We start from the raw sequence: 20,082 nt of genomic DNA, 5'->3' as shown, positions 1-20,082 counted from the left end.
TGGCCATTGCTGCACTGATTACAGAACACAAAGAATCACTTTTCCGCTCTAGTGCAGGAAAAATTTTTCTGCACTCCAGATTTTCAACATGGCAACACAAAATACTTAGTAGGTTATATGGAGCAACAGTGCAGCAAAATCAAAATGAAGTTGGTAACAGTGACTGGGCTGCTATAGTGAGCAGAGGTGCAACAAAGCACAACGAGCAAATTATTAAACATTTCTTTTGGTGCAGCAAACTGTCACTTTGCGCACTAGTTGCACAAATAACTATTGTAGGCTACCGTAGGCCTACCTTATTATTTTCAAAACACATTATAACTTTGAAGCCGATATCACATAAAACATTATAACTTAACCGATATTGTTTTTGCCCGTAGCTAGAAATAACCTAAAAACACTATAAATCTGAAATAGACACAATCTGAGTTTTCCATACGATGCGTGACGTCACTGTTGTGACGTCAAGATGGGTGATTTTGGCAGTAGATGTTGGCTTCAGAGGCTAGACTTCCCAGCTTGTCTATTCTATAACTGGTCTAAGATATAGCTATATAATCCGTGACGTAGGCAGCTCTCAGCGCTCCAGGTGGAATAATTTGCTTCCAAAATATGTAGCTCTATGAATCCCTTGTTCGAAGCTTCGTTCTTCAAAAAAGGCATTGGCGACCAATAAACGTTTAGCGCCCAAAAAACCATGGATTTTAAAGTAGTGAGAATAAGATTATGATTTTTAGAAGTTTGTTTCAGATGCGTGATAATTTTATTTTTAGGAAAAGATGTGAAATGATATGAATCTATGGATATAGTTTATACTTGTCCTCTGAATTATAATTTCTCTGAACGTTGGACAACACATCCATATAGGAGTTTATTCATGAAATAAATTTCCACACTTCTATAGAAAATCAAGTGACACGAGTTTTATGGGAAAATGTAAAAATAATTTGGATTGATGGATTTTGGAACTTTTCTCTGTGCTACAACAAACTACTATGTAAAGACATTTTAAAGATACGCGCCAAGTAGTTTGAAAACTTGATAGTCCATGTCTGCCACCTTTTAATGTAGGCAATGAGAATAATTTGGGAGTGTTTTAAATCAATGATGATACTTACAAATAACTACTCAAAAATCTCTCAAATAACTATAATAGATCCAGAGATGGGAAAGAAGGATTTTAAGAAGAATTTTTGGAGCAATCAAGGAAAATGAAATATGGAGGATAAGAACAAACGAGGAACTAGAAAGATTGTTCGAGGAGACCAGTATTTTATCTGTTGTGAAAAGTATGAGGCTGAGATGGGCTGGTCATGTGTGCAGAATGCCGGATGGGAGGGTGCCAAGAATGGTTCTGGAAGGCAAACCCGGAGGAAGAAGATTACAAGGAAGACCAAGAAAGCGGTGGGTTGACAATGTGGAAGAGGATTTGCGAAGACTGGGTGTAAGAAGATGGAGAAGAACAGCAGAATGTCGAGAGGGGTGGAAGGATGTGGTTGTGAAGGCTGTAAGGCTGTGGTTGTAAGGCTCTCACATAACTTAGAGCACATAACATAGAGATTTCTACATGGGCTGTAGTGCCAATAATGATGATGATGATGAATGAGAATAATTTGGGAGTGTTTTAAATCAATGATGATACTTACAAATAACTACTCAAAAATCTCTCAAATAGGACTCTGGACAGCTTTGTACACATGTATAGTTGATATGAGGGTTCCATGTCAATTTTGAATCCAGATGAAAACCCAGAAATCCAACACTCCTTGCCTGATCTGTGACATTTCTCAAGCCAAATATTATCTGTTGAGTCTTTTCCTCATTTATTTTGAGAGAGTTGGACTCGAACCAAGCTGAGATGGCACTCAAAGACTGACCCATCTCTACATTCAGATTGACCACTGATTTATTCACATCATACAATGTGGTGTCATCTGCATATGCAACCAACCTGTTACCCAACACTGATGGAAGATCATTCATCATGATAATGAAAAGTAGGGGGCCCAATATGGATCCTTGGGGAACCCCATGAAGAATAATTTTTTATCCTGATAACCCTTCATTCACCTGAACTGCCTGGCTGGGATCCGTCAGATAAGACTTGATGAGCTTCAATGTCCCCTCTGTGACCCCTTTGTTGGAATGACAGTATTTGATCAACTTTGGTTTTGCTATCCTTGTCTATCATTCGACAAAGCCGGTGATACTATCCTTTTCTAGGTACACAACAATGACAATTATGTTTTTGACAGTGTAAAAATATAATTAATCAATGCAAAGAATCGGCATCGCTTTTCTTCTATCTTTATCCACTGCCATTATAACGTGGACCTCACGTGAGGTCCACGTTATAATGGCAGTGGATGATGATAGAGGAATAGCAATACCGATTTTCTGCATTAATTAATCATATTTCTACACTGTCAAAAACATAATTGGCATCGTTGTGGACCTAGAAAAGGATAGTACCATCAATTTTGTCAAATGATAAACTAGGATAGCAAAACCAAAGTTGATCATATACTGTCATTATAACGTGGACCGCACGGGTTGCTTTCAAAGATATTGATGAACGGTCAATACTCACTATGTAGAACCGATCAATTTACTTTTGTTTCATCGAGACAGAATATGCTGGAGGAATCTTCATGATATTTTAGCATTATTAATGCATTGGCATCAATCATTGATGATCACATGTTTCATATTTTATAGCTCTATGACTAAAGTACTTTTCTCTAGTTATTATAAATAATTAAATTTATGAAAAGCACGTGGCTGATTAAGTAAGCCTAGAGTCCTCGTACCAAAATTCTAGCCTTCCGCTTCAAAGAAAGTAGATACTTTAGCGGTTTATAAATTACTCAAAAAATATTATATACAAAACGCAACCGCGATCGACAATATTTTTTTGTTCATCCAAACACTCGATTTCAAATAATTTTGGTTCAATTTGTTAAAATATAATAAACATCATCAGACACTTGATTAGTCGCGGAGTGATACACATAGCATTTCATTTTATTCTTGTCCTTTCTTCCGCAAATACCCAGTGGAATATGTCGATGAATTCAACAGATACAAGGTAATACTAAATATCAATTATTTTATTAGTTTTTTGTGTGTAAATGATGCTTCAAAATAGAGTTTAATGTTTTTGCTTGCTACTTCCATGTTAAATTCAGTGATTTCGTTTTATATACCTTGTAAATATGCAATTCCAGTCTCGTGTGTAGCCTTTCAGGAGTTTGCCAACATGGCGTGGTGTGTGAATCATTGGGTTGTTTCATAATTATTGTGAACAGCTTACAATAATATTCCTTTTTAGAACATTTCATTTTTGTTCAAGTTTTTTGTTCTTTATTGCTCAAAAAATATTGTTCAATATGAATCCTAACTAACGCTATAGCCAAAGTTTTGTTTTGTAATTTTCTGAATTCAAGGGTTTCATCAAGGTCTCGTGTTGAGATGTTCATTGTGGATAGCAAATTTTATTTATTCTTCATACTTTGAAAAGTTTTTTGCAATCTTTCCACATTTTTTCTTGCTAGAACGAAATCAAAACAAAACCAAATCAGTTAACCTAACAACCTGCAGCTTTCTCTTGCATCCTAAAAGCAATGGCCAATTATTACCATGCCGCCTATGATGTAAATCCATTTTTATGTAATTATTTTTTAGCTCTGGTTGGTGCTTGTACTATTATAGCTTGTATATTACTTGATGCATTATACAATTATTGTTTGAACGTTTTTAGAAGCAATTGAGTAATACTGGATAATCATTTTTTGGAGCAACTGTGGTTAGAATGTTGATAATCATTTCAGAAGCTTATGTAACTTTTATATTTACAATGTACACATAGCTATTTTGCTATTCAACTTTTACAAATCATATTAAGTTGTGCTTTGAATTCTTGAATAGAAATCTAACCTAATAGCTGGGCGCTATTTCCATGACACAACAATTATGTTTACATATAGGCTAATTTATAAAAAGAAAACTGTTTACATGTGCAATTCCTTAGCGGCCTTTAGAGACGCGTAGTCGCGGCTGGTCATCAGATTAGAAGACTCATTGGACTTTTTATGTTTCATGAACGTTATGGACGAAGTGTTTGTTTCTATGTTCCTTTTATAATTCATAAAAATGAATCATCATTTGTAGGTTATGTAGACACTGTTGAAGAATTGCACCTTAAAGCATATTATGTTTTTTAGAGCGTTTTTATGATAAAAACTACAGATTCTTAGCATTAAAATTTCTCTTAGATGTTATAAAACAAGACTAAGTAACATTGAGTATAATTTTGTATTTTTCTCATCTTTTAACACTTTTAAACATCAATTGCATCCTTCCTGTAACGTAACTTACATTTGAATGGGTCAGGGAAGGGTAACTACCAAGTTTTGTCGGCTGCAGTTCTGAAATCATTGCTGTGCATAATAAGTAAAGCTAATATTGTATTTTTAATTGCAGAAATGATGATTGGGACCCTAAAGATAAGGTGCCCAGCAATGATGAGCCAGTGCATCATGATGGCCCCACCGGAATGGACCCTGGCGGTGTCATCGAGTCCAACTGGGACACTGTAAGTTTTCTCTCTTCATGTACACATTTTATGATAGAGATTATAGTCGAAGATTATAACGTAGTCGAAGACTTGAACATCTCAATTATTGTATAGATGGATTCAATTAATGAATTGTATACTTAGTGGCATGAAATACATTTTTTTATCAATCTAAATTTAAAACTAATAGTCTGTAGGTTTGTTTTGAAATAAAATTGTAGCGTTAAGAAAACTAAACTTATTTTGAACTGTGTCATCACCTTCATTAAAGTCAAAATATCACAAATATTACCTTACCTACAATGTTATTACAACAGTGTCATTATTTTTGTAACAAGAATAATGAATTATTTAAGTTATTTTTCCAACTTACAGGTTTTTTCAACTCAATAGCTCAATACTCAAATTTTAAAATCAATGACGATACTTGATGTTTTAAAAGGGATTTTTTATTAATGTTTAAGTTCGTAATGTTAAATGAAGTCTAGAACTCACATTGCTCGGTCTTTGGAAATAGTTTCCAAACGTAGAATTTGTTTTTTCACCGTTTTCATAGAAATCCCTTCCAATTCTCTATTATTTTGGTTGTTCTAAAGTCACATTAAAAAAATGGTCCGACGTACGCACCGTGCACCACACATCAAAAGTTCTGAAAATATTGACTGTAGATGATCCTGTACTATTAAGCCTAGTTTATACGATGCCAATTGGTTAGACAATTCAAATTTTCAAGCTTTTATTAGGCCAGTTAAACATAGAAGTTACATATAGCCAAGTCACAATTCACATTGAAGAAACATACAGTTGCACAGGTACAACAAATACAATAAACAATAATAAATTAAACAGATCAGTTAAAGCAAATTTACAAATAGATCAGATAATTTAGTGGGTATTAATAGACTGAAAATAACATTAAATTGAGTAGGGTCTTGTGATCAGCAGTAATGAATTCCTCCACTTGATAAAATGGATTCACAATCAACCAGGATCTAAGTACTTGGAGAAAACGTTTAATTGGTAAGGATCTAACTTGAGCTGGTAGCAAGTTGTGGAGTTTCTAGCCTATCACAGGGTAGCTCGACTTAGACTTTTCAAGTCTGCATTTTGGAATAAATATACTCTCACTGTATACTCTTCACTCTCATTGTTTCTTATGAAGTGACTGTGAATGTCATTGTTTTTTGCTAACCTATCCTGTATCTGATGTATATTTTTCAAACATTGGTAGATGAATTCATTAAAGACTGGTAGAATGCCATTTTTAGAAAGAAGGGGCTTACAGTAATCGAGATAGCCCGCCCCAGAAATAACCCGGACCGCTCTCTTCTGAATTAACAGCACTTTAGAAGTGCTAGGTGTATGACCCCACAATTTCAAACCATAACTCGATTGAAAAGAAGCAAAATAGGCCTGTCTGACCACCGAAATTGGTAGTTCAGACATCAGCCTTCTCAGTATGTAGACAATGCTGCTGAGACTGGAGCACACCATTCATTGTCACAATTGTCATAAGGCAACTGACTGGCATGAAATTATTGTCTTCGAATAAACACTTGAATTGGCCCAAAATTCAACTGTCTCTGGGAGTTGACTATGGACAGTCAATTGGACCCAGCGAGCCCCCCCACCACTCGGAATTTTAGTTGTCGCTACAATTGGCGCCGTATTAACGGTATAGGCCAGTAGCGCTGGCTTGGTTTTGCCAGTTCAGTCACAACAGATGACGAGAACTCGGCCATGTTTAACTTTCAACTGACGTGCCAATAGTTGGCCGCGTATAAACATCTTCTCGTTTAACTGGCCTGGCCTCCGACAATCCGCAACCACATGATGACAACTGTCTCGCCAATTGGCGGTGTGTAAACTAGGCTTTTAGACTGATAACTTTTTAAACTCTAATCGTTGGCGGGCAAATTTATAAAGAATTGAGCTATTTTTTTCGCAATAAAAGTTAATATATTGCTTGATTCAATGACGTTTATAGGTCTACATTGATGAATATTAATTGACAAGAAAATTTTAATATATTTAATATACAAATTTAAAATCATTATTCCAGGTTGTTGAAAACTTCGATGCGATGAATTTGAAAGAAGACCTTCTGAGAGGAATCTACGCTTACGGTTTTGAGAAGCCTTCAGCTATTCAGCAACGAGCCATTATTCCCTGTGTGGAAAGACACGATGTTATAGCTCAGGCCCAATCAGGTAATTGGTAATGCATTTCAATTTCTATTATTCCGGAATGAACATGAAAACTTCTTAATATTTAAAAAACTCAACACTCATTGTAAATTATCCAGGCTGCTAATTTTATTTTGTTACGATTATTATTCTTGAAATGGAATAACCAACCGAGTTGAAAAAATAAATCTTCACAAAATTATAAACATTGTTAGATGAAGCTACAACAACCTTTGTGCTCTCAGCGAGGTCTTGCAACAGACTGATTTACAAAACTCAATTCCCAGTAAGAAAAATACCGTGCTCATATCAGCATTAACTGAGAGGTTACCAAATTTACTCGACATTTCTTGTTTTCTTATTACATTTTCTCAGTTGGAGTTTCATGTTTTGATCAATGAATTGTGTATTTCGCTGAAAATAAAATTATTTCATACCGTATTGTTTACTCAATTGGGAAAAATAATTGAACTAGATATTAATAAGTAACCGCACTTGGAAAATTGTAGGCTGATTTTTTTGGAAGTATTTTCTTTGAAATATTTATATATCATTGTTTTTCAGGAACTGGTAAAACTGCTACATTTTCTATCTCGATTCTTCAGCAGATTGACACTAATGTGCGCGAATGTCAAGCTCTCATCTTGGCTCCCACTCGAGAACTTGCCCAGCAGGTAATTATCACTTGAATCTTGAATCAGCCAATTCAATCCATCTATACAATTCTACTTGACTCAATAAATTCTAAAGGTGTCTTGTGCTGCATTGCTCCAACTGGCCAGTGACTAACTAACCTAACATTATTAGGCCACAACATTACTACCTAACATAACTGGCCAGTGACTAACTAACCTAACATTACTATTAGTGTAATTCTCTGCTGCTTACTAATGATCAAAGAATTGAAATTATTGAAAGATAAAAAAGATGAGATAATGAGTTATGATAAGAAATTGCTGGATGCAGTTAGCATAACTGCTGCTTACTAATGATCAAAGAATTGAAATTATTGAAAGATAAAAAAGATGAGATAATGAGTTATGATAAGAAATTGCTGGATGCAGTTAGCATAAAGGTTTTTGTTCATTATGAGTTATGATACTAGTTCACCAATTTCAGTTTGGCAATAATTAATCTAAAACTAGTAGCCTACTTGATTTTTCAAATACCAAATAACGCATACACTGTTAGGTAGTACGCTTTATTACTCATTTCCAATCCCTTCCCATGTTGCAATTTGTATGAACGTTGATGTGTGTTCAGACTGTTGAATTGGTTTTGGAGATTTTTCAATTTCTTGAATTTGTTAGTCCACTCATGTCTTCAATTTACTACCAACCTAACAAAGTTCGACAACACGTAAGCTTTTTTCGGTAATCATCCTTGAGTATACCTCAAGGAGTATACCTTAGGTATACATACCTAGCCAAACAATATCGCATGGGACGACGGCACCCTGTTCGGTCTTTGCTTTGTGTGTCATTCTACAAGCATAGTGGATCAATTGAAAATGATCACAACCTCCACGACTTTCAGCTCCGGTGCACTATATCTGGGCTTTTAGGAATTAGGCTAGTTAGATTTGATTTGGGTTTGATCAAAGTAGATATGAAGAAATCTAATATTCTGAAAAAAGAATTGAAGATTGAAAAAGGAATATTCCTGCCAAATCACATCGAATTCTATGGATGCTTTTGGCCGTAAATGCGTAACATACATACAGACAAAAGAATAATCTATTTTCTCCCGATTATCGTGGAAAAGTAACTGTGTAATACTAATAACTCCTGTCAATCTCCTATCATTTTGCAATGTAGGGACTTGACTATTGCTTTCCAGACAATCCAAATGTTTGATTGATTGATTTGTCGCAGAACATCAATAAAGTGGATTAATTGTGATTCTTTGCTTACTAATTTCAGATTCAGAAGGTCGTTATTGCCCTGGGAGATTTCATGAATGCTATGTGTCATGCATGCATTGGAGGAACTAATGTCAGGGAAGACATGCGGAAGTTGGAGAGCGGTGTTCACGTTGTTGTCGGCACTCCTGGTCGAGTGTATGACATGATCAACCGACGAGCTCTTAGTAAGTCACACTTTCTCATTATCCTACATAATTATAGAATGTTTTAGGACCAGAATTGAGGCAAAAGCCTATCACTTCTGTGGTTTACAGAATTTGCTTTATTACTTGAAATATTCAGTGTTCATCCTACACCATCTCTTGCTTTGATGAGTTCATGAGGAGAATCATGGATCTGCTTTGTTACCTTAATTACGACGCCTAAAGGTGCGTACAGATTTACGCGCCGCAAACATGAGCAATTCACTTTTAATCAGCTGATGCCAAGCAATATCTTATACTGTTTCTGTAAAAATACATATATAGTCAGCTGATTAAAAGTGAATTGCTCATGCTCGCGGCGCGTATATCTGTACGCACCTTTAGACATTCTCTTGAGCACTTGCAAGAACAGTGCCGTAATTAGTAATTCCGCGCTTACACAATGCTAGATGCTAGTCTCGTTGACTAGCATTAGGTCAAGACGGTAACGCAGTGGTTCTCAAAGTGTGGGGCGCGACCCCCAAGGGGGGCGCGATGAATGCTCTGAAGGGGGGCAAAGCTTAGTTGGAAAATGTTTTTAATTTACTTCTAAAATAATCACGATAAGCAATCTTTCTATTTTCAAAATTACATGTGAGTAATTTTTACTCATAAAATATTTATATCAACCGTTTTGTCAAATTAAAATTCTCAATCAATAAGTGCTCCCTCAACATGATAGAAAAAGAAAACCTCATTGATCTCCAAGGTGACTTTGCGCTTAAAATGAAGTTTGAAGAATATTCTCTTACATCCTTCTGGATTGGTGTGCAAAAGGAACACCCATAAGCAATCTTTCTATTTTCAAAATTACATGTGAGTAATTTTTACTCATAAAATACCGGGTGATTACAAATGAAATAGACAGTTTGAATAGCTTGTAGAGAATTTATTATTTAAAAGTTTAGATCATTACTTACATGATTACATAGAAGAATTCTTGAAGTTTTTATTGAAAATTTACAGATGTTCAATGTGTGCACCATTCGCAACACGACAGATATCAACACGGTAGTCAAATTCTGACCACACACGACTAAGCATCTCACGGTTAACTGTAGCAAGAGCATTTGTGATTCGTTGTTTAAGATCATCGATATCAACAGGAAGCGGTGGTAAGAAAACTCTGTCTTTTACATAGCCCCACAAGAAAAAGTCGCAGGGCGTTAGGTCCGGACTACGAGGTGGCCACGGCTGAAACACAACGTTTTCCTCACTTGCACGGCCGATCCATCGTCTAGGAAGATGTTCATCCAGATACCCTCTGACGTCTGAGTACCAGTGAGGCGGAGCTCCATCTTGTACAAAAATGAAGTTACAACTATCTTCATGGAGTTGAGGCATTAACCATTCGGTTAACATGTCCAGATAAATTCTTCCGGTTACTGATGGTTCTTGGAAGAAGAAAGGCCCGTAAACCTTTTCACAAGATAAAGCGCAAAACACGTTCACTTTAGGAGAATCGCGTGTATGCTGTACAGTCTCTCTTGGGTTTTCTGTTCCCCATACTCGTACATTATGTCTGTTAACTTTTCCAGTAATGTGAAAAGTGCATTCATCACTGAAAATTAGGCGATTAAACAATGTGTCGTCATTTTCAAGACAATGTTGCATCTCTTGACAAAAATTTTTACGTACAACTTTATCATTGTTATTTAAACTTTGTACTAACTGCAATTTATAAGGTGTCATTTTCAAACGTTTCCGCAGAATTTTCCACACAGTAGGTTGAGGAATTTGCAATTCTAAACTCGCTGATCTAGTCGATTTTCCTGGACTTCGTCCAAAAACATCACGAACACTATCAACAGAAGGTCTTCCAGTACTCTTCTTCTTACACACACATCCACTGCTTTCAAAACGTTCATACCAGTCATAAATTGATTGCCTTGTTGGTGGTGGTTTACCGTTCTGAAATGACGCTGCACAACAGTAACAGAGTTTGTTTTGGCTAATTCAAGAACACAATAAGCTTTCTCCACTTGAGTAGCGGCCATATTGCTAAACTAAACTGGCTGTTGTAACACGGAGCAGCCAACAATAGCCAGCAACAGTTCTACCAACATTAACTTTAAGAAATTCCCTACAAACCTATACCACTTACTATGTTGAAATACACCAGTTTAATTTTGTACAGGCTATTGAAGTTGTCTATTTCATTTGTAATCACCCGGTATTTATATCAACCGTTTTGTCAAATTCTCAATCAATAAGTGCTCCCTCAACATTATAGAAGGAGAAAACCTCATTGATCTCCAAGGTGACTGCGCTTAAAATGAAGTTTGAAGAATATTCTCTTACATCCTTCTGGATTGGTGTGTAAAAGGAACACCCAATTTTGAGTAAAAAGGCATTGAAGATATAGACTCCATTTGCTACAATTTATCCGTGTAGAACTGGGTTTTCTGCTCTAGCTGCCATGAAAAGTGAATATAGACCAAGACTGGATGTGACCCAGGAACTTGGAGTAGCGTTATCGGAGCTGACACCTCGTTTCAACAAACTCTGCGAAAAAAAACAAGCTCATCCTTCACACTGACGCTCTTTGTATTGTTAATTTCTATGAGAAACAAAAATAACAACTATGTACTATAGTCGCTGTAGTACCTGAATAAATTATAATTTACTGTTTGAATAGAATTTGTTGTTTTATTATGATTAAAATTATTGCAACATTGGGTTATGATTGTATAGAATGTACAAAACGCAACTAAATAAATATTGAGTGTATAATATGTAGGTATATACATACATATATAGTATGTATGTACATGTATAGTAGATGTTTATACATGTAGGTGGTCCGGCTTACAGCTATTATATGGGGGGGGGCTTGAAGTAAAAAGTTTGAGAACCACTGCGGTAACGTTTCATTATTTTTTCAAAAATAATGCCTGATTTGATTTATAAATAACGATATTTATAAAAATAACGGTGATTTCATCACTCTAGACGGCTGTTATTGAATAATATTTTAATCATCCATTAATATTGTCCATTGAGCACTGACGAACCCGTGTTGTAAATACGTAGGAACATTGCTTTTAGATCAATTTATTTAGCTACCTACAGTAACTTATTCCAATAACAGAATGGAAAAACTGGCGCTAGCCCTAAAATTGCGTTTCTAAATTTAGTCCAGTAAAATTTTTATAGGGTTACGTTCATATAAATATCCAGTGGAATACTCTATATAATTCTGATATTGAATTTCGATGGACTGTTAGAAAGACCAAAAAATTATTTATAAGAATACTAAGCTAGTATTCTAATATTGCAGTATTCTAAAATATTGATAACTTGATCTTGGAAAATGTCCAGAGTTTTGTCGAGCCTAGAACTTTCAACATATTCACTACGGCCGACCACAGCTGATAATATTCTTCAGCTACATCTAAAACTGATTTTTCAAATACATCTTTATACCATATTTTCAATGAGAACTACTAGAATATTTCATTGTCGGTTTTATTTAAAATTAGTGTGTTACTTACGGCTCATTTTTTCTTTTTTCAGGAACCAACGGCATCAAAATTTTCGTCCTCGATGAAGCCGATGAAATGCTTTCTCGTGGCTTCAAGGAACAGATTCACGATGTATTCAAGACACTCACCAGTGATGTTCAGGTTAGTATTCAGCTATTTTCAATGTTTATTATTCATAGGCGTTTTCATAAGAGACAAATAATTGCTTTACTTTCTTATCAGGTGTTTCTTATAAAATGCTATACTTTCTTATTATTCATTTCAATAAACCACTTCTTATTATTCCTATCAATAAACCACTTATTAATTTCTTGAACCGCTAACTATAGCTCATTCTTCAACTACCTAAATGCATGGAAATGATTGATTTACGGATAAACTATGAACCAAAACGTATCTACTTTGTATAGGTATGATTCATGATCAATGCCAAGCATTTTCATATTTAAAAATTGATCGATTTTTTTCAGATCATTCTCCTATCAGCTACAATGCCTCCTGATGTGTTGGAAGTGAGCACACTCTTCATGCGTCAACCTGTGAGAATTCTTGTCAAGAGAGAAGAATTGACATTAGATGGTATGTATTGATTCGAGGTGAAATCGAGATTTTAGTGCAGACTCCAGTAGTATATTAGGATAGAAATAATTAGCCAATTAGTTCTTAGACTAGATAGCTGTAGTATTGCCAATAAAAATTAATTCGCAAATCATATATATAACTTACTATTGATGTAGATGATCAATTCAAGAGCACAAATTGGATGTCACCTTTGCAATTGTTGCTCACTTTTAAATGTTCTTTCATAAGAGACTCAATTCACATAAAACGGACATCGGGCAGAGACGTGTACTTCAGTCCGTAATTTTCTCATAGCTTAGCAATTGAATTTCTATAATCCCCACCTATTTAAGACATCAGATTGAGGCATTGAGGGTTAAGTGTAAGAGAGGTCCGGCTGCGGCCTAAGTTCGCCATCCTAGGATCTAAAGGAAGACAGCTATTCAATTCAATACATCAATGTTTAATGTAATTATTTCTCTTGAGCTTTTTGAAAGTGTATTTTTTATATTGAATAATATGTTTATAATGCAATTTTATTTCCTGCGATAAGTTGTTTTAAAAAATTCAAGAAAATAATATTGTTAGTAAATAAAATGAAAAAAATCTTGGATGTGCTTTACAGGTATCAAACAATTCTACATCAATGTGGAAAAGGAATCATGGAAACTTGATACTCTGGTAGACTTGTATGACACTCTGAGTATTACTCAAGCTGTGATCTTCTGCAATACGCGTCGTAAGGTCGACATGCTCACAGAGGAGATGCATAACCGTGATTTCACTGTTTCTGCTATGGTAAGTTACTATGATGAATAGACGATCATTATTATAAAAAAAAATTGTAATCTACAATGAAGGAAAGAATCGGCTTATACACGTACGGGATAAGGAATACATGAATGTCGCATCATCACGTCTGAACTACTGAACTGATAAACTTGAAATTTTGCCTGTAGATTCTTAATTTATCAAGGATGGTTATAGGTCTCTTTTCAGTTCTTTCAGATTCTAGTACGTCAAATTTTTAGTTCATCATATTTTCAATTCAAGTTTCCAGTTTTTTAAACTTAGCTTGCGAGTCAGTGGTCATGGATAAAATAGTGTATTTGTTGTTAACGGGTTCATCTATCATCTTATTCTTGCTCTATCTGTGTATCTTCTTCTACATCTATACAGTCTACTTACTATAAAGGATGCAATTGGCTTATACATCTACGGGATACGAAATGCATCATCGCATCTCAACTACAAGAAATTTTGAATAAAAATTCTTAATTTACTAAGGATTATAAGCATATTTTCATTTTTGTTAATCGAATACTAGATGATTTTAATAATAAAAACAAATTTATACAATTTGTGATACAAAGCTTACGTAAGATAAAATCCCAATTAATTCGTTTTTCTATTGCAAATTATCATAGTTGTTGATATGTTCAATATCAGCATAAAACTAAATTCAATCTATTCGTGCTTTAAACATACCCTTGCTGAGCACGGACTACCCACTAGTATAATATAAATTGAAATGAATTAATATACATAATAATTGATAAAAAAGCATTCAGTGATTGCTTGTTAAGAAGTGTTTGTTAAAAAAGTGAGTTTGCTCACGCCAGTCTGCGTGATTTAGTGGTCTGGGTTTTGCAAATTCAGTCTGCTACGCTTTGCAGTACCTTTGTTATGGACGTTTTATCAACTTATCGATCACCCTTGCCCAAATAAAGCTTATGTGTGCATCATCTGCGATTAAGCCATTTTAGTCACCTTACAGTTTTTACACAAAGTTTTTGATGTTGGATACAATTCGCAATCTAGTTATGCGCACACCGATGCGTACAAACTCGTTGCAGAATTTTCAAGAATTCAGACTGCGGTTTCCAAACGAAGTTTGTTAACTGACAAAGTAGTACGTTACTACTGTAGACTACTTCATCTTATTTTACTGAAGTTCATCATGATTCATTAAATGAAGAAGAAGCCCTACTAATACTTGCTGTGGCGGCAGACTCTGAAAAAAATGAAACGCCAAAAAATGTGGGTGCATGCCATTAATAAAGACAAAAAGAGACTTCAATTTGGAGAATACCATATTAATTGCACCACAATTGAGGAAGAATAGACAGCTATCCTTATATTTTTATAATCTGCATGACAAGATCATACAATATTGGATGGGTAGGTATAAATAATCTCCATCAATTATTGTTCTGTGTTCGCTATTTTCCTACTTGGTGTCGTGCAATGTCTTACTGTTTACAAGGCAGACGAAACTAGTGTAGTTCCAGAACTCGCCACAAAATTCGCAACGCGAAAAAGCGCTGCAAATGCTGCATGTAGCAAAAGTTGCGAACTATTCACAAGCCATTGGTTTGCGCCAGCACATACACTGCAATAGTATTAAATTTCCGCACGGCAAGTTCTTCGAATTGTATTCGCACCGCAACAAAACTTCGCAATATATTCGCATCGGTATGCTTCTGGTATGTCAGTTTTATGATCAGTGCAGTCTTCTTTCAACACATATGAGCTGGTATCCAATTTAGTGATACTATTATTCCATTCGTGATTGATATTCAATCCTACTGAATGTCGTAATAGTCCAGTCACGAGTTGGCGAAAAAGGGCTGTTTGGGAATTGATTCCGAACATGCTAAATATTTCGTGCAATTATTCTGGAGTATTGGCCAGTCTAAATACAAAAATTTGGTTTCCTAGTCCTGGAAGTTTTTGGCCACTTTGTAAAAATCTCCGGGGCTAGAAGGTCAACAACTTTCTGTATTAAGCTGTAGAATTCTCCATAAAAAGTTTGTGTGTTCAGAGCTTTTTCCAGCAAAAAGTAACGATAAAATTGTGATTGGACTATAAGCTTTGTACAGACTTACGCCCCACGAACACGAGCATTTCAATTGAGCTGATGAAGCGAAATGTGCGTGTTCGTGGTGCAAAAGTCCGTACGAGCACAATACTTCTACAATTACTTCAATATTATCCTGGAATGTTTATAAAATGATTTTATTTGATTTATCTATAAAATATTATGTAAATGCCATGCCAAAAATTGTTGATTGAATTTTTATTTGTAATTATTTCTAGGTAGAAATAGATGCATTATCAATTTATACATTGAAGATCAAGTGTCACTGGTATTAATGTGGTTAATAATTTAATTTCAGCATGGTGATATGGATCAAAAAGAAAGAGACCTGATTATGCGTCAGTTCCGTACTGGTTCGAGCCGAGTGCTGATCACCACTGACTTGCTTGCTCGCGGTATTGATGTCCAGCAGGTTTCGTTAGTCATCAACTACGATCTGCCATCAAACCGAGAAAATTATATTCATAGGTTTGTGCATTATCAATACATCATGACTTAACTGCCAGAGGCAAAACTATCTTGTCATCTTTGTAGGCCTATTTTCTTTTCAAACTTATTTGTAATAAAACATTGGATTGGTGAAATGAATTCATGCTATTGAAACTTAATTGTAACACACTTAGAATTAGACATTTTGTGTTACGGAAGCTGGGTTCTCAGCAATTTGACAATCACACTGTCATTGAATTAAATTTGTGTTTAAATATCTGACTAGTGCAATATTACAAAATTTTGGTAATGATGGTATCAACGTGAAAGCCTTCTCGTATATGCTTGATGAAACATAGTAGTTAATTGCACTTGGAAAATTATATACTAGAAAAGTTTGATAAAGTAAATACTACATTATTGAGTTATGTGTTACTGACGTCTTAACCAAAAAGCATTCTCACCAAGATGTAAACAATAATCAAAGTAGTCGTGAGTCAATATTTTTTCTACTCGAGTTACGTAATAAGAATCCTACTTGGTAGATTTTCCACATTCTTTTTGAATTGGATTATTTTTATCAGCAGAAAAAAATTGGATCAATTACACAGGAACACTATATTTGTTTTTTAATTTGGAACTGTATTGATTGCGACTGGTGAAGGCTGACCATATTTTGATGGAATCGTACTATTAATTGAAGAATTAACGAGTGCTACTTTGTTGTACAGGATTGGAAGAGGAGGCAGATTCGGTCGTAAGGGAGTGGCGATCAACTTTGTGACGAATGATGACCAGCGCGCTCTGCACGACATTGAAACATTTTATAATACGAGCATTGCCGAGATGCCTACGAACGTGGCCGACCTCATCTAATTGCTGCGACCTGGTGTGAGTATTGTGGCCGCCGCTAGCAGTGAAGTGTTCTGTTCTATTGATGCTCTGCTCCTACCCACGTTAAACACGAGTTTTTGACATTCATCAAAGAACAGAAATATGTTCAGTTTATCGTTTTAAAAAGATTTACGCTAATACTTGGACAGAAAGAAGGTCAAGACCCGTGGGGTCTTGAGGACCTTCGGGTTCCATACCCAACGGTCCTCTCTCAAAGGACTATTACATTAGTTTTTAGGCTCGATCGGATTTGGTGTTAATCTGTAGTTAATAATCATATTGTATCATTTATCATCTGTTGGAATACTGCTATTGCACACTTTCTAGTAATTGGTTATTTTGTGTGTTGCATTCAAAGTGCTTCTTTACTGTTGTGAATTTATATTTGTGTTTTTGATATTAGCATGGCCAGCTACTACTGGTTTTGGCACAGCAAGCCGTATTATATGTCAGACAGGAATTCTGATAGATTTGTAAGAAGCGAAGCACTAAAAAATTATTGCTGTTCTCGTGTTAACTGCTCTTTTCTAAAACAAATTACTACTTTTATGTTGTCAGTGAAGCATTTTTGCGGCATATGTTCCCCGCCTTTTGTATTCCATTATTTAAATAAATGTTGTGTAGGTGAGTGGAGGGGGTTTTTCAATCACAAAAGATGTAAAAGGAAAGAACTAAGTTGTTTGTCGATTAGTTGCAATAATTTAAGTAATATATAAGTTAATTTGAGATCTTTTTGCTAGCTAACTTGATTATCTTGTTTTTGTATTCCAGGAATATTTCCAGTCCATTCATGGGGAAGATTGTTTTGGAATAAAGAAACTTCCATACTCAAGCTCATCACATGATTATTGCTATACTCCTTTGACACCTTACACTCCCTGTCCTATTAATAGGCAATTAAAGTATCAGTTATATTTTTATTTGAACAACCAAAATTTACCTTGACTTTTTTTCTATTTTGATCACTTTTTATACTCTTGTAATTTATTTTATTTTTTATCAAAAATAAAAATAATGATGAATTCTGTTCATTTCTACATAATTTATAACAGTCCCCGCTATAAATTCTACAATTAGTCAACTGATAGTTTCTAATCAAGTCACAAATTTCTGCTAGTATCCATTATTACATTTCTATCGCGTTCATTTAAACTTGAAATTAAAAAGCGAAAAATCATACTTACAATTGTATGCATGCAATCAAATATAATTTTCTCCTGAACATGAATATTTGCAAAAGTGATTATTTTTATTCTGCTTTCAGTAAAATATTACCCATGGGTTGTGTGCACACACAGAACGGTCAGGCGTTCTGAGTTCCAGCGGTCTTTAGAGGATCCATATCATCCTAAGACCGCTGACCGCTCGTTGTGTACACATACCCTTCAGGCCAGTCCAGTGCTTTGATGAATTCACTGCTGACTTTTTGAGGTGGGAAATGCACATTGAACAGATTTTTCAATATCCTCCATTACTCCTCTGCTGTTCTTATTGAACTCATCCTCATCCAAGAGTGTAAGGTTTCAGTTTAGATTAAAAATGTATTGAATTTCTAATCCAATATTTGAATTGTCCCAACGGATTCACAATCAATGTTTAATCGTTACTTGAAAAAAAGGTTTGCTATAAATGATCTAACATTTTGATTACCCCATGGATGGATTGTTTAGATTCCGCTGCATTTTATTGCTTATTTTTGACTCTTATTATCATTGTCTCATGCTCCAAACGATCTGGTTATTCTAAGTACTATCACCAGCCATTGAGTACATCCTTCATTTCACAATGAAACTTTTCAATTCTCTTATCTTGCTGAGAATCGTTTTGATGATAATCCAATAATGATAATGAGAGTCGATCACTAAATTTAAAAAATTGTTTTAGAATAATTTATTCTTGTAATAATTGATCATAGTAATTTATCAATAAGGTGCTGGAAAATTATAAATTTTGAGATTACTTCATTTTTCATTTATTCATTAACGATAACGAACAGCAGAGTGAGATTGGTAAAATTTGGGCAGAAACCCTATTTGAAAAGTTTGTTGAATTTTCTGTTCTGTAGCATTTAATCTAATCTTGATGCATATTATTAATCATTAATGTATATTAGAATAAATAAAAAATACTGTAAGATTTCTTTGTTTCTGATACAATCCCAAACAATAATAGAAGCTTTGACTTACCGTAAGCCGAAACTAACGGCTGTTTCAAAAAGAACGCACTCATGCAAGTTTGAGTGAATGTCAATTCATTACATTAAGTTATTAAAGTAATTATAAGTTATGCTGCTTATATTGGCACTTGTTGCAGCAATGAAAATTTCACCCCCTACATTGAAGCTGCTATAACAATGAAACGAAAACTTGGAATAGTGAAATAATACATAATTTCAAAGAGAATTCAATGTTCTACAAACTCACGATAAGCATCAATTTTTACGATGCATTGTTGGAGAGTTATAAGCCCTGAAAGAGAAAAACGTTGCATAAAAACCTGTCATTTTAACAACTACACACCTTCAAGAGCGAATATCTCGGGAACTGTTGGGAATATCACAAAATTCAACTGAACAAAAAGTGTAAAGAATTCATCAAGCTTCATTTTTGAATAGTTAGCTATTTCGGTTGAACGTATTGTTCTCAAGATATGTGCGTGGGAGCAAAACACTGAAAAATGCAACCTTTAAACCACCCTCATCCCCTTAGCCATAATTTGAGAATGGGAACTTTTGACATGTTCTCCTAACTAATCTTAACAAAGCTGCAAAGTCAAAAATTGTTGAAAAAAAAATTGGAGGCAAACGTGTTTTTTCAAAAATGTCACACCTTCAAGAGCAGATATCTCGAAAACTAGAGAAGATATAGAAAAATTTGTGAGATGAATATTGTAGGAAATTTTGTATATCACAATGTCCGTAAGATACGTAGTTGTCGAATTACATGCGAGAAACCAAAAAAAGGT

The 20,082-nt window shown here is 34.8% G+C and overlaps 1 protein-coding gene across 3 annotated transcripts; it reads left to right on the top strand.

Moving 5' to 3' along the window:
* The first annotated feature begins 2,691 nt into the window (after nt 1-2,691).
* Nucleotides 2,692-18,752, top strand: LOC111056170 (eukaryotic initiation factor 4A-I). Of its 3 annotated transcripts, none has more exons than XM_039424037.1 (11): nt 2,692-3,088; nt 4,483-4,594; nt 6,639-6,786; nt 7,327-7,436; nt 8,685-8,850; nt 12,385-12,494; nt 12,824-12,932; nt 13,540-13,712; nt 16,094-16,263; nt 16,956-17,115; nt 17,890-18,346. In XM_039424037.1, exons 1-10 carry the CDS (start codon nt 3,063-3,065, stop codon nt 17,098-17,100), a joined length of 1,269 nt encoding a protein of 422 aa, XP_039279971.1. In that variant the 5' UTR covers nt 2,692-3,062; the 3' UTR covers nt 17,101-17,115; nt 17,890-18,346. The 3 variants fall into 3 exon arrangements, with proteins under 3 accessions (XP_039279971.1, XP_039279972.1, XP_039279973.1); XM_039424039.1 differs by lacking the exon at nt 2,692-3,088 and adding an exon at nt 3,252-3,653 and having other exon boundaries at nt 17,890-18,145; XM_039424038.1 differs by having other exon boundaries at nt 2,734-3,088; nt 16,956-18,752.
* Nucleotides 18,753-20,082: the final 1,330 nt, after the last annotated feature.

Source organism: Nilaparvata lugens, chromosome 3, assembly GCF_014356525.2.
Source record: "Nilaparvata lugens isolate BPH chromosome 3, ASM1435652v1, whole genome shotgun sequence".
In the NCBI taxonomy this organism is placed as follows: domain Eukaryota; kingdom Metazoa; phylum Arthropoda; class Insecta; order Hemiptera; family Delphacidae; genus Nilaparvata; species Nilaparvata lugens.
Note: the sequence above shows the minus strand (reverse complement) of the source record. Positions and strands in the feature narration are given on the sequence as shown.